Here is a 12,921-nt window from a genome sequence, read left to right on the forward strand (position 1 = left end):
TATTTAAGCTGTTTCATAATAGTACAAAAGAAAGATGTAATATTAAGGGCCAGGTTTCAACAAGCTGACATTTAAGGAATTATGTAATAACCTAGAATCCTGTAAAAGAATATAATGAATTCTAAGTTAGAAAAGCAAGTACCTATCTGGAAGATTGTAATAAGAAGCAGATTGTCTTCCCAAAGAAGTTTCTTGGCCCATGTTGCTGAAAGAGCTAGAATTGATGGTAGACCAAATTTGACAGTTTACTCTGGTATGCTGCTAAAAGTTCCTGTCCTGCATCCATAGATTTAGCCAGTCCTTCATTAATCATATTTTTCATTGTATGACAGTTCTAGAATAATTTGGGAAAATGTCAACGAAGTGATTTTTCAATATATTATAATTGTTTTTGAAGAACAAAACTGGGGTTTGTTTACTGAGAGTTTACTGTTTGTCAGGCACTGTTATAGGTGCAGGGTTGCTGCTCTCAAGGAACTTACATCCTAGTGGGGGGAAAGAAAGAAAATTAAAGGATTCTGGTAGTGATAAGTATGCAGTAAAGGAACTAAACCAGAGGATAACATTGAGAACTGTGTGTGTAGGAAGGGGAATAATTCTTTACATAGGATTGAAAGAGAGACCTCTTTGAGAAGACGAAGTTTAGAGTTGTGATCTGAAGGCCAAGAAGGGGCTGTCTGAACGAAAGACAGGGGTGGAATTGAGGCTAGGGAACTAGGAAGTGCAGAGGCCCCAAACCAAAATGAACAGGTTAGTATAGTAGGAGCATAGTGAGCAAAGGAGTATTCTAGGGCTAGGTGATGCTGAGCCTTGCAAAAAGCCATATAAGGATTGTGGATTTAATTCTCTGTGTGTTAGAAACCAACAGAGTTGTGTTTGTTTTTTTTTTAAGCAACTTTATTGAGATATATTCACGTGTACATTCAGTTGCTTTTGGTATAATCACAGAGTTGTGCATTCATCACAATTTTAGAGCCTTTTCATTACTCCAAAATAAATAAAAATCAATAGAATTTTAAGCAAGAATGGTGTGATTTGATTTATATTTTAAGTCACTCTGGCTGCTGAATGGGAATAAAAAAGATTGTAATGGGATAGGAGTAAGAGCAGTAGTTCAAGCAAGAGATATTGATGGCTCAGACTAGAGAGGTGGTGAAGCTAGAGGAGGAGAGAGTCAAGATATATTGCTGATGGGCTGTATGTGGGAAGTGAGGGGAAAGGAGGAGAGAAATTAGGATTATTCATAGGTTTTTATCTTGAGCAATCTGATAAAAGATGAAAGATGGTGCCTTTTACTGAGATAGGAAAGATAGGGGAGGAGCAGTTTGGAGGAAGGTTGGCAGGTTAGCCAAGGAAAACATCTAAAATTCTGTATTTATACATGTTGAAGATGGATATTAGGAATGACTGTTCCAATTCCATTGCTTATTAAGCTACATTTCATACCCTTCAGTAATTGATTCAGCTAATATTTATTAAGCAGTTAATAGTGCCAGACACTGTAGTAGATACTAGATAGAGAGTAGTAAACAAAACCAGACATGGTTTCTGTCTTCATGAAACTTACAATTTAGTGGGAATTTCAGACCTTAAATAGGCCTGTAGCAGTTTGATATAGTTATGAATTCCAAAAATAGATATTGGAGTATGTTTGTAATCTGGTCTATTACTGGGCATGATTGAGTTACGATTAGGGCTTTGATTGGGCCACGTCATTAGGGCATGGCAAAGGACAGAGTTGCAGCTTTTGATGTGAGGGTTTTTGATGTTGGAGTTTTTTGTTTTTTGTTTTTAAAGATTTATTTATTTATTTCTCTCCCCTTCCCGCCCCTCCCACCCCGGTTGTCTGTTCTCTGTGTCTATTTGCTGCGTCTTGTTTCTTTGTCCAATTCTGTTGTTAGCGGCACGGGAATCTGTGTCTCTTTTGTTGCGTCATCTTGTGTCAGATGTCCGTGTGGGCGGCGCCATTCCTGGGCAGGCTGCACTTTCTTTCACGCTGGGCGGCTCTCCTTACAGGGCGCACTCCTTGCATGTGGGGCTCCCCTACGCAAGGGAAATCCCTGCGTGGCACGGCACTCCTTGCGCGCATCAGCACTGTGCGTGGGCCAGCACCGCACAAGTCAAGGAGGCCCAGGGTTTGAACCGTGGACCTCCCATGTGGCAGACGAATGCCCTAACCACTGGGCCAAGTCTGTTTCCCCAATGTTGGAGTTTTGATGTTGGAGTTTGATGCTGAGGCCTTAAGCTGGAGCCCCAGGAAGTAAGCTCACAGAGGAAAGAGAAGCCAGCCCCAGGAAGAGAGGAACCCTGAGCCCAGGAAGAAGCAAGCCCTGGGAAGAGAAGAACCCTGAAACCAGAGAGAAGCAAAACCCTGGAAGGGAAGAACCCAGGAGACCTGAACCATCACAGATGCCGGCAGCCATCTTGCTTCAACATGTGGAAGTAGACTTTTGTGAGGGAAGTAGCCTATGCTTTATGGCCTGGTATCTGTAAGCTCCTACCCCAAATAAATACTCTTTATAAAAGCCAGCAAAAAAAAAAAAGCCAGCAGATTTCTGGTATTTTGCCTCAGCACCTCTTTGGCTGACTAATACAATGCCCAAAAATGTATAATATCTAAATTTCTAGTATTATGTGATTATGACAGTACATATCCATTTATATCCTAAAATGATGGATGCTATAAAGCAAATAGATAACGCAAAGAAGACTACAAGGAAAGTATACTATTAGGAGAAGTATTCTGATCATGACAGGTACGGCTGGGAACCAGACATTCATAGGATTTTAGATCCTTGTTTTTGTTTTCAAGATTTATTTTATTTATTTATCTCTCCCTACCCCCTCATTGTTTGCACTTGCTGTGTCTCTCTTCTTTGTTTCTTTAGGAGGCACTGGGAACGAACCTGGGACCTCCCATGTGGGAGGGAGGTGCCTAATCACTTAAGCCATCTCCATTCCTTGCCGTGTTGTGTCTCTCGTTATATTTTTCCTCTTGTTTCTCTTGTTGCGTCATCTTGTCACGTCAGCTTGTCACTTCAACTCACCAACCTGTTCATCTTCTTTAGGAGGCACTGGGAACTTCTGTTCCCTGTTTTGTTGTGTCTCTCATTATGTTTTTCTTCTTGTGTCCCTTGTGTCAGATTGCCATGCCTACTTGTTGCACCAGCTTGCTGTCTTCTTTAGGAGGCACTGGGAACCAAACCATGGACCTCCCATGTGGTAGTGGGAGTCCAATCGTTTGAGCCACATCTGCTTCCCAGATCACTTGTTTTTATAGCTGGGAAACCTGCAGCACAGAGTCAGGAAGAGAATTATCCAAGAATACTGTCTATGATTCTGCTCGCTCTGGCAGCATGGCAACACATATACCAAAATACTAGTATTTTAGGAGAGGCATTTGCTTTAGTTGTTTCCTAATAAGGAATATCTGGGCTAAGTCTTTTGATGCCAAGGAACAGAAACCAAGGTATCTTAGGCTTAGGGGAGCTAGTTGTTATAGTATTTAACCAGAAATCTCATAGATATTCAAGGGTAGGAAAATTAAGCACAAATCTACCTCAGGGACTGTTGTGGAAGCAGGAGAACTGCAGGAACCAAGGCTACTTTTAGAGACAACCTCTCTGTAGCTCATGGCTTCTCTTTGTGCATTTCTTGCATTTTCCTCTCTTAACTAACCAGCTCCTCTTTGTACTCATGGTATCAGCATTTCCATAAAACTTCAGCTACCTCAGCCCCAACTCTTCTTGACCTTACTGTCGCAGAACCCACCATCTACTGGCAGATTTACCTCTGTGACTGAGTATATGTTTGACTCCAAATTATATTTTGATGTAGGCTAAAAAAAATCATATGATGTTTACTAAATGATGGGTGGGTCTACTATAAGAAATATGGTATTGAAGTAGTATGGTGAGAGAAATAAAACTTCTTGTGTTTTTTTCCTGATAAAAAGGCATTTTATAATTGGATATTATTACTTATTAATCAATGAATAAAATTTTTGGCTGAGCACTGTGCTAAGTGGATACCAGAAACTTACGATCTCTCTGAGGGTACCAAAAGAACCCATATTAAATAATTAGTCAAGATTTAAGTGTTAACGTTTTCTGTTCTGACTAACCAAAAAATCAACATGGCCTGGAGTTGTTAGAGGAAAAGATTTATGTAGAGTTGAGATGAAATTTAAGCCTTAAAGGTGTTTGGGATTAAGGTCAGCAGGAGAGGAACACCAGGCATTTCAGGCAGAAGGCTGTATTCAAGGTAAATGTAGACTTTCCTTGCTAAAAAGTAATAGAAGGGGAAGCGGCTGTGGCTCAATCAGTAGGGCTCCTGTCTACCATATGGGAGGCCCTGGGTTCGTGTCCTGGGGCCTCCTTGTGAAGACAGTCTTGCCTGCACGCCACGGAGAGCTGCCAGCCTGCAGGCACCGTGGAGTGCCACCTGGTCCACAAAGTGCCACGGAGTGTCTCCTGGCCCACAAAGCACCACGGAGAGCCGATTCAGCAAGGTGATGCAACAAAAAGAGAGACAAGTAAGGGCACAGAAGAGCATGCAATGAGTGGACACAGAGAGTAGACAACAAGCAAGTTGCAAGGGTGGGGAAATAAAAGTAAATGCAGACACACAGAAGAATGCACAGCGAAGGACACAGAGCAGACAACAAGCAAGCCATGGTGTGTGTGGGGGGGGGCAGGCAGGGGGGATGAAAAAAAAAGTAATAGAAGTATGGGGAGCATACATGGCTCAAGTCGTTGTTCACCTGATTCCCATGTGCTGGGGTCTGGGTTCAATCCCCCGTACCTCCTTAAAAAAAAAGAAGAGACGTTTAGTGAAGGAAAGGCTAGAGGCGGACTTTAAAAATTTAGAATTGGAATAGCCCTTCTGACATCATGAAAAGTCTGTTTAAAAAATTAATCTGGCAGTGATATTGGTAATAGAATTGAATGAAATTAATTGGCCTCTGCAACAATGGAATATGAGGCAGGAGGGGAAATGGATATCTGTATTTTACAAATGGTTCAGCAAAAAACCAAAATTTTTATTTGTGTACACATATATAAATAAAACAGTATGACAAGATGTTATTGTTGAATCAAGGTGGTGGGACCATGGATAATTTTACTATTTGGCTCTTCCTTGCCTTTTGGCTGATGCTCTCTCTAGTTAGATAGATTTAGGTATAGAGATAGAGATACAGAGATATAGAGATATACACACATGTGTCTATACATATGAATATATATCTTAAGGGACAAATGTGACAGTTGCAAGAATGCATTTATAAGTTAAAGTTGTCATTTGAACATTTTCAAAGTGATTGTCATTTTCCAGCTGTTTTGAAAATAAAAATTTGATTAAATATATTTCACATCATTAATAAAAATAAGATAGGATTTTTTATTAATATCCTTTTAATTTAGAATGACCTTTTTCCAGTAGCTCAGATTTAGTTTTTTCCCCTAAATAGGGTAGGATATATATATTCGGTTTTAGTAATTCTTTAGGAAGACATTGATTAGAAGGGATATATACATAACAGAAAATAAGATTGGCTTTTCATTAACCAGATTGAAGTTTAGCTTTTGGGAAGCTTCTGAGGCAAATTCCTTTTAACTTCAAAACCCTATGTTCTATGAATATTTCTTATTTTCAGATTAGGGCATGTATGTGTTTTTTGTTTTGTTTTGTTTTAATGCTAGTTAGTCTCAGAAGTTGCAAGTTTTTGCAGTGGCTGGAGCATATGCTTCCTGCTTACTTGCCTATCCTTAGTATATACTTGGCCAAAACCAACAGCCAAACCTTCGTGTTTCTAATTACCAAATAATTCCGCTTGCATATTTCTAGGCTATACTAATACCCTCTTAAGCCCGACAGGCATGGCATTTAGAAGTCAGTTTTGGGGTTTTCAATTTTATAATCACGTACTCTTGGAATAAGAATGTACGACATGGCACTCATCCTTAGGTCTTTAGTAAGGATAACACTTGGCTTTTTATTTGCTTTACCTTTATCTGTTCAATTCCATTTCATGAGAATAAGAGTTTTTAAACGATTATTAATGTTTAGACTCAACTTATAAAACAAATATTTATAGAACTCATTGACTTCTCTTGTAAAAAACATTGGAACTTGCAGAGTAGAACCATTTTTGCACAGTTATATTTGAATGACCCACTTAATCCATTTTTGCTGCATTGATTGCATTTGAATCCCTTCCTTTCTGCCCCCAATCCTTAATGAAGGGTTAGCATTGATGTGTATTTGTAGAAATTTATTTCAGGAAAAAATATGCAGAGTGTTAAAGATTCTAAGTTCTTTTTGTTTGTAAGGGAGAAAAATATGTACTACTATAATTATGGCTAAGCTTAAGAATAGAGTGTAGAAATGTGATGGAGCAGAGATCATCTGTTACTGTAGGGTGGCAGTCTACTCAAGGCAGGAGAGTAAGGAAAGTGTGCTATTACAAAGGAATGCTTGGTTGGGTGGGGGAGGAGGGTTGTTACCAGAAACTTCCGACTGTCCCCTTTCTGTTAATCGTAGTGACATAGAGCTAACATAAAGTTCCCCCATTTTAATAATTTTTAATCCAGTTTTGTTAGAAATAGAAAAAGCTTTTGGAAAGACTAGAAGGAGGTATGCCAAAATGTCAACAGAGGTTGTGGCAGGGTAGTGGGAATATAGATCGTTTTCCGTTTTCTTTTTCTTTTCTAAATTTTGAGTTTTTAAAAAAAAACTGGAAAACAGTTTTAATAATTTAACTTGGAAATTACATCACTATAAATTTGATGTTCACCATTAAATAGAAAAAATGGGCTTTTGAATTTTGATTTTTTAATAAAAATGTTCCATTGTTATTGGAGTTTTGTTTATAACATGTTTATGTTTATGTTCTAACAGAACTTTGCTCCAAGAAAATCTTTTTTAAAAATCCCTAGGCCCAAATCAGACTGCCTAATTGTTTACTTTTTGCTAAGCCTGTGTTTATTGGGACCATGTGTTATCCTGAGTTATCTTTGCTCACCATCAGCTGGATTTTTTGCCCTCATATGACCTTTGTGACAGAGGATAGTAGGAAATGCTAATTTCTAGAGCACTTCAAAAGAGGACAACAAACAGACACAGAGCAGACTGTGAGCACAAAACAATGGGGGTGGGGGAATAGGGAGAAAAAGAAAGAAAACAAAATCTAAAAAAAAAAAAAAGGCATCAAAATCACACAGGAGAGCCTTTTTTTTCCTGCCTGTCCTCCCATTCTAATGAGGCTGGGGACATAGCAGAATCTTAGGACGTGGGAGTAGCATGATATGGTCTTACAGAGGAGGTAGCAGCTGTGTTGTGAGAAAGCAACACGAGTGATTGGGCCCTACTCCCAAATTAGAGCTTCTTAGAAAGTATCCTGTATTATAAATAGGGAGCTTTTTTTTTCCCCTTCTGAAACTTAATGAAATTTTTATATGTTGTTCAGAATTTTGTGAGTGGAACATTTAGAACTTCAAGACAGCTTTTCCCATAGAAATAATATTAGAAAACCAGCCCCACTTATAGTCTTCAATGAAACCAAACAATGGTAATTTGCCAGTACTATTGTAAACCCTGTCATTGTTTGTAAAGCAGTGATTGCCAGGTTCAAACTTAAGTCCTGTTGGTAGATCTAAAGAGGACTTTTCTTTTGTTCATTCATTCTTTCCTCCCCAATATTAATTGTACTTTCAATAAAAACTCTGCTTTTACTAAGTTATATTCTAAAACTATATAGATTTTATTAGAAGAGAGGATTACATTGCAAATATATGTGAGAATATATATTTAAGCCATTATACCAGATCTAGTTGCCTGAAGTGATATATTTTCACTACCTTATCTCCTCAGTCCCACACAGCCCCTGATCAATCCAGCTATATCTTTTCCAGTCTGATGATCTTTTTAGCCAATTTATGTATTACTATGGGCTCATAATGCTGTTTGGCAACCTTTTTACTTTTCTCTAATTTGCGGTTTCTTTAATTGGCATTCTGAAATGAAAAAAAGTGTTCTGTGCTCTGAGAAATCTGTCTGCTAGGACCCTCTTTAGGAGATTTAAAATGATCTTTGAAGTTTTACAGGCTTTGAGTAGTCCTGCGATAAAGAAATACATTTAATTTGTTTAAATCTTCATTTCCCAGTTTATTTGTACATGAAACATTTTCTATTGAGGCATCTCATGTAACAATGCTCCTTAGGACCCAAGTTTGGGAAACATATCTATAGTTGCCTTCTTTCTCTATTCTCCAAAGTGCTTTCCAAACCTTTAAAGTTTCAGCTGAAGCCTTCAACCCCATCTTAACCCTATTTGTTTTCAGACCTAACCCCTACTTTCCTGAGAAAATAAGAGGCTGTCAGCTTCCTTTTTAACTTACCTATTTCCTTATATTCTTTCCTCTTGTCTAGACTTTTTTCTATCACAAGACTTTGGTGCAACCTTGAAAAGACAGGGAACGTATAATTTGTTCACTATTGTTTCTCTTTCACCAAGCACAATGCATGCCTCTTGAACCCACACCCCCTTCCAGCAACTACATTTCCTACTACTACCTTTGCAATAGAACTCAAGGGTTGCCTGTACATTCTTCTCTTGAATTCTTTCCTGAGAGAATTTGAACACAGTAGGAACTTTGCACTTGTTCTTCCCTCTGCCTAGTAAGTTGTCAGTATGACTCTCCCTCACTTCTAAAGGAGTCTCTGCTCAAATGTAACTGTGTGAGTTAAGCTTTTCTAGACCACCCTATAAAATACCACCCACTTCCACACACGTTATCCTCCTTACTCTTTATCCTGCTTTATTTTTCCACAGTATTTACCACCATCTAGTATGCAATACATATTCTTATTTATCTATTTCCTTCCATTAGAATGTAAGCTCCATGAGGACAGAGACTCATGATTATTAAATGAGTGAATTGGTGCCTGGCTGCTCATAAAATATTTTTTAAGTTAATAAATATCTTGGAGGAAGAGGTATTATCTACTTCTTTCCAAGGACAGGGCTTTCTCATGTACTCTTAATTTCATTCTCTTTTGACTCCTCTTGAGACACTGTTCTGTAAGAGGAGCATTAGCTCTCTGCTGTTTCTTTTTCCTCTGTCTGTAAAGAAGTATCTTTCCCACTCTTAAGAATAAAGGAAAAAAATCTTCCCTTGACCCTGCATCCTCCTTTACCTACCACTCTTTTCCCCTTCTATCACTGCCAGATTCTTTTTTTAAGATTTATTTATTTATCCCCGCACCCCCCACCCCTGTTGTCTGCTTTCTGTGTCCAGTCACTGTGTGGTCTTCTGTATCTGTTTGTATTCTCATTAGACCGCTCCCGGAACCAATCCTGGGACCTTCCAGAGTGGGAGAGAGGCGAACATTCTCTTGCGCCATCTTAGTTCCCTGAACTGCCGCATCTCTTATTGTCTCTCCTGTGTCTCATTTTGTTTGTCATCTTGCTGTGCCAGCTCTCCACGTGGGGCAGCACTCCTGTGCAGGCCAGCACTCCATGTGGGCCAGCTCGCCATACAGGCCAGCTTGCCTTCACCAGGAGGCCCTGGGCATCGAATGCTGGACTGCCTTTATGGTAATGGGAGCCCAATTGCTTGAGCCATATCTGCTTCCCACTGATGGATTCTTGAGAATCTTTATTTACTATCAGTATTTCCTCACTTCTGATTTACTCCTTGAAACACTTTCCTTTCTCCTAGCACCCTAGAAAGTACCTAATAAAAGTCATTAGGAAGCCTCCTAATTAGTAAATCTATTTCCTTTTCTCAGTCTTCAGTCTAACTTGACTCTCCCTCTCCATCTCAGTCTTTTTTCCCTGTTTCTTTCAGCATTTCATGTTACTATTCTTTAGGATTTGGTGCTAAGTTGATTTCTCATTAGAAACTCTCTCTGGGAAATGCCATTCATTTCCCTATACTTCCTTTATGCTGATAACTTCTAAACTTTGATCTTTAGAACTGGCTTTACCCATAGTCCAGGCTCAGATTTTTTTACTTTACCAGAATCTAGATGTCCTGTAGGAATCTCAAATTCAACATACCCTATTTAAAATTCGTTATTGCTTTTAATCATTTGATCTTCCATTATTAGTATAATAATAGAATCTAGTACATAGGACATTTGTAAGGATTGAATGAGATAATGCATAACACAGACTTAGCAAAATTCTGGACTATAGAAATTACTCAATAAATAATAGCTATTATTATTACATGACAGTTTCCCCAATTAGACCACAAGCTTCTTGAGGGTTGGGATCATATCCTCTGACCTAGCACTGTCCTTGGCTTGTAATAGGTGCTTAGTAAAGGTTTGTTTAGTTAAAATAAGTAATAATAATTGATCTATTGAGTGAGCAGTTTATGTAACTATCCAAATGAACTTAGTCATTTTGTTTAACAGTAGGACAACAACAGGTGTTTATTTTTCTTCCTAGGTGCATTGTGTTGTAATCATTCGAAGGATAACCAGATGTGCCGTGATGTATGTGAACAGGTAAGCTTGCATAATAATTGTAGAGGCTAATAGTTATGTAACTGTTTAACTGTTTATAAAGTACAGTTGTTTTGAAGAAATCTTTTGGACAGCAATTTAACCCAACAATCAGATTTCATATCACAAATAATAGTTGATGTAAACAAATCAAACAAATTGACATGTATCTGCTGACCTGACACACTGAGAAGGAGCACAATATCTCTTCTGTAGGATTTCTACCAAAAATACATAACATGAATCAATTGGACAAACCCAAAATAAGAGATGTTCTTTTAAACAACCTGTATTCTTCAAAAATATCAGTGTTATAAAAACGAGGAAAGGCAAAGAAAGCTGTTCCAGGTTAAAGAATACTAAAGAAGCATACCAGCTAAATACAATGTGTAATCCTGGATTGGATTGTGAAATGGAAAAAAAAAATTGCTATAAAAATATTACCAAGATAAATTGGTTTAATGTTATGGACTGTATATTAACTAATAGTATTTTATCAATACTGTGGTCCTATATTTGTTCATTGTAGAATGGTTATGTATGACCTTATTCTTAGGAGGTACATGTTAGAATCTAAGAATGAATGATCATGATATCTATAATGAATTATGTTTAGAAGCGGTTCATCGAAATAATTGTAAAATAGTATGTATGTAGAGAGAGCTTTAAAACAAATGTTAGAAGATGTTAACAGTGAATGAATCTAGATAAAGACTATGTGGATGTTCCTTTTACTATTCTTGAAACTTTCCTGTAAGTTTGCATTTTTTTGGTTGAGCCTTTCTAGGCAAATTCCACTGAGATAATACTTCATAAAGTCTTACCTTTATTTCATGATCTTGGTTGTGTAGTTCTGTCCTTAGACCTTGAGAAGTCACGAGCCCAGTCATTTTTTTGGAAGAGTTTTCAAGTGATCACCTGGATTTTGTCACTTACTTCCTAAAACTGAAATAGCTACCTAATGGAATTATAACTTGTCTCAAACAATTCTATGGACTTAGAAAAATTTTGTAAGATACTTTTTAAAAAAAAGATTTATTTATTTATTTTTCTTCCCCCTCCCCCATCCCAATGTTTTTGCTGTCTGTGTCCCTTCACTGTGTGATCTTCTGTATCTGTTTCTCTTTTTGTCTTCTCTTCTTGTCTTTCTTCTCTAGAATTCACTGGGATTCAATCCTGGGGACCTCTGATGTGGAGAGAGTTTCCCTATCAATTGCACCACCTCAGTTCCTGGTCTCTGCTGCACTTCAGCTTGACTCTTCCCTTCATCTCTCTTTTGTTATGTCATCATCTTGCTGTGTGACTCACTTGCATGGGCACTGGCTCACTGTGCAGGCATTCAGCTTGCTGCACAGGTACGCAGCTGCTGGCTTGCCGTGCAGACTCTGGCTCACCATGCGGCCACTCAGCTCACCATGCAGGCATTTGCGTGGGCACTTGGCTCACCACATGGGCACTAGCTCGCCGCACAGGCACACTTTCTCTTCTTTTTCACCAGGAGGCCCCAGGGATCAAACCCATTCCTCCCATATGGTAGGCAGAGGCCTTATCATTTGAGCCCATCCACTTCCCTGTAAGATACTCTCATTATAAGATATGACAGTGACTCAGCTTCTCTAAGTAGCTACTAGAAGTTTCAGCAACATGGAATCACAGTATTGCAAATTTAGTTTTCTGCAAATTTATTGTTAGAACAGTAGTTTTTAAAAGTAAAACTGACGCCTTGATGGTATTACTGAAAGAGAGATTTTAAAGGAGCTCTGCTGCTTCTAAAGCACGGCTTTCTTGACTTTTCAGCTTTGTTTCCTCTTGCTTTCCCTGATTCCACAGGGGGAATGATTTTTAAGAGATGTCTTACAGACAAGGTCTAATTTCTTAAAATATGGAATATTAGAAATTCTGTAACTTAGGAATATTGCATCAGTCAGGCAGATGTTACAATTTTTAGCAATGCTTAAATGAAAATGTATGTTGTACAATTGATCACTTTAGAGAAGGCCCCAGACTTATTACTTACATATAGGAAAGAATTTTTATGCAGATGAATAGATCAAATACTAATTTTTAAAAATTTAAGACCATTAAAGAAATAATTTGGGTATAAACAAAGGATTTACTGACCTCTTCTTTCATACCCACTATTAGTTAGACATTGATAAGGAAGCCAAAGAAGTAGAGAGTATTTGCTGCCTTCTGGAAGCTTAAAATCTTATTGGTCAGATAAAACCTGCATAGATAAAGCAGTTCTGTAACTGTCAAGGCAGTAAATACCTGAGTGCCAAGTTGAGAATACAGAGGTGTAGTTTTTAGGGACAATAGGAGTTTCAGAGGTACGTATATGGACTGGAACAGAGAAGGCTGTTTGAAACAGCATGACTCAATCTAATTTTGAGCAGTGGGAAAGTT

General features: G+C 38.2%; 1 protein-coding gene across 2 annotated transcripts in view; it reads left to right on the forward strand.

The window, feature by feature from the left end:
• RECK (reversion inducing cysteine rich protein with kazal motifs) overlaps nucleotides 1-12,921 on the forward strand; it is a 104,894-nt gene that overhangs the window by 2,732 nt on the left and 89,241 nt on the right. For both annotated transcript variants that reach the window (XM_004457292.5, XM_023588420.3), the window contains exon 2: nucleotides 10,460-10,518. In XM_004457292.5, coding sequence (XP_004457349.2) covers nucleotides 10,460-10,518 — 59 coding nt within the window. The remainder of the gene's footprint in view (nucleotides 1-10,459; nucleotides 10,519-12,921) is intronic.

This window comes from Dasypus novemcinctus, chromosome 8, assembly GCF_030445035.2.
Source record: "Dasypus novemcinctus isolate mDasNov1 chromosome 8, mDasNov1.1.hap2, whole genome shotgun sequence".
Lineage (NCBI taxonomy): Eukaryota > Metazoa > Chordata > Mammalia > Cingulata > Dasypodidae > Dasypus > Dasypus novemcinctus.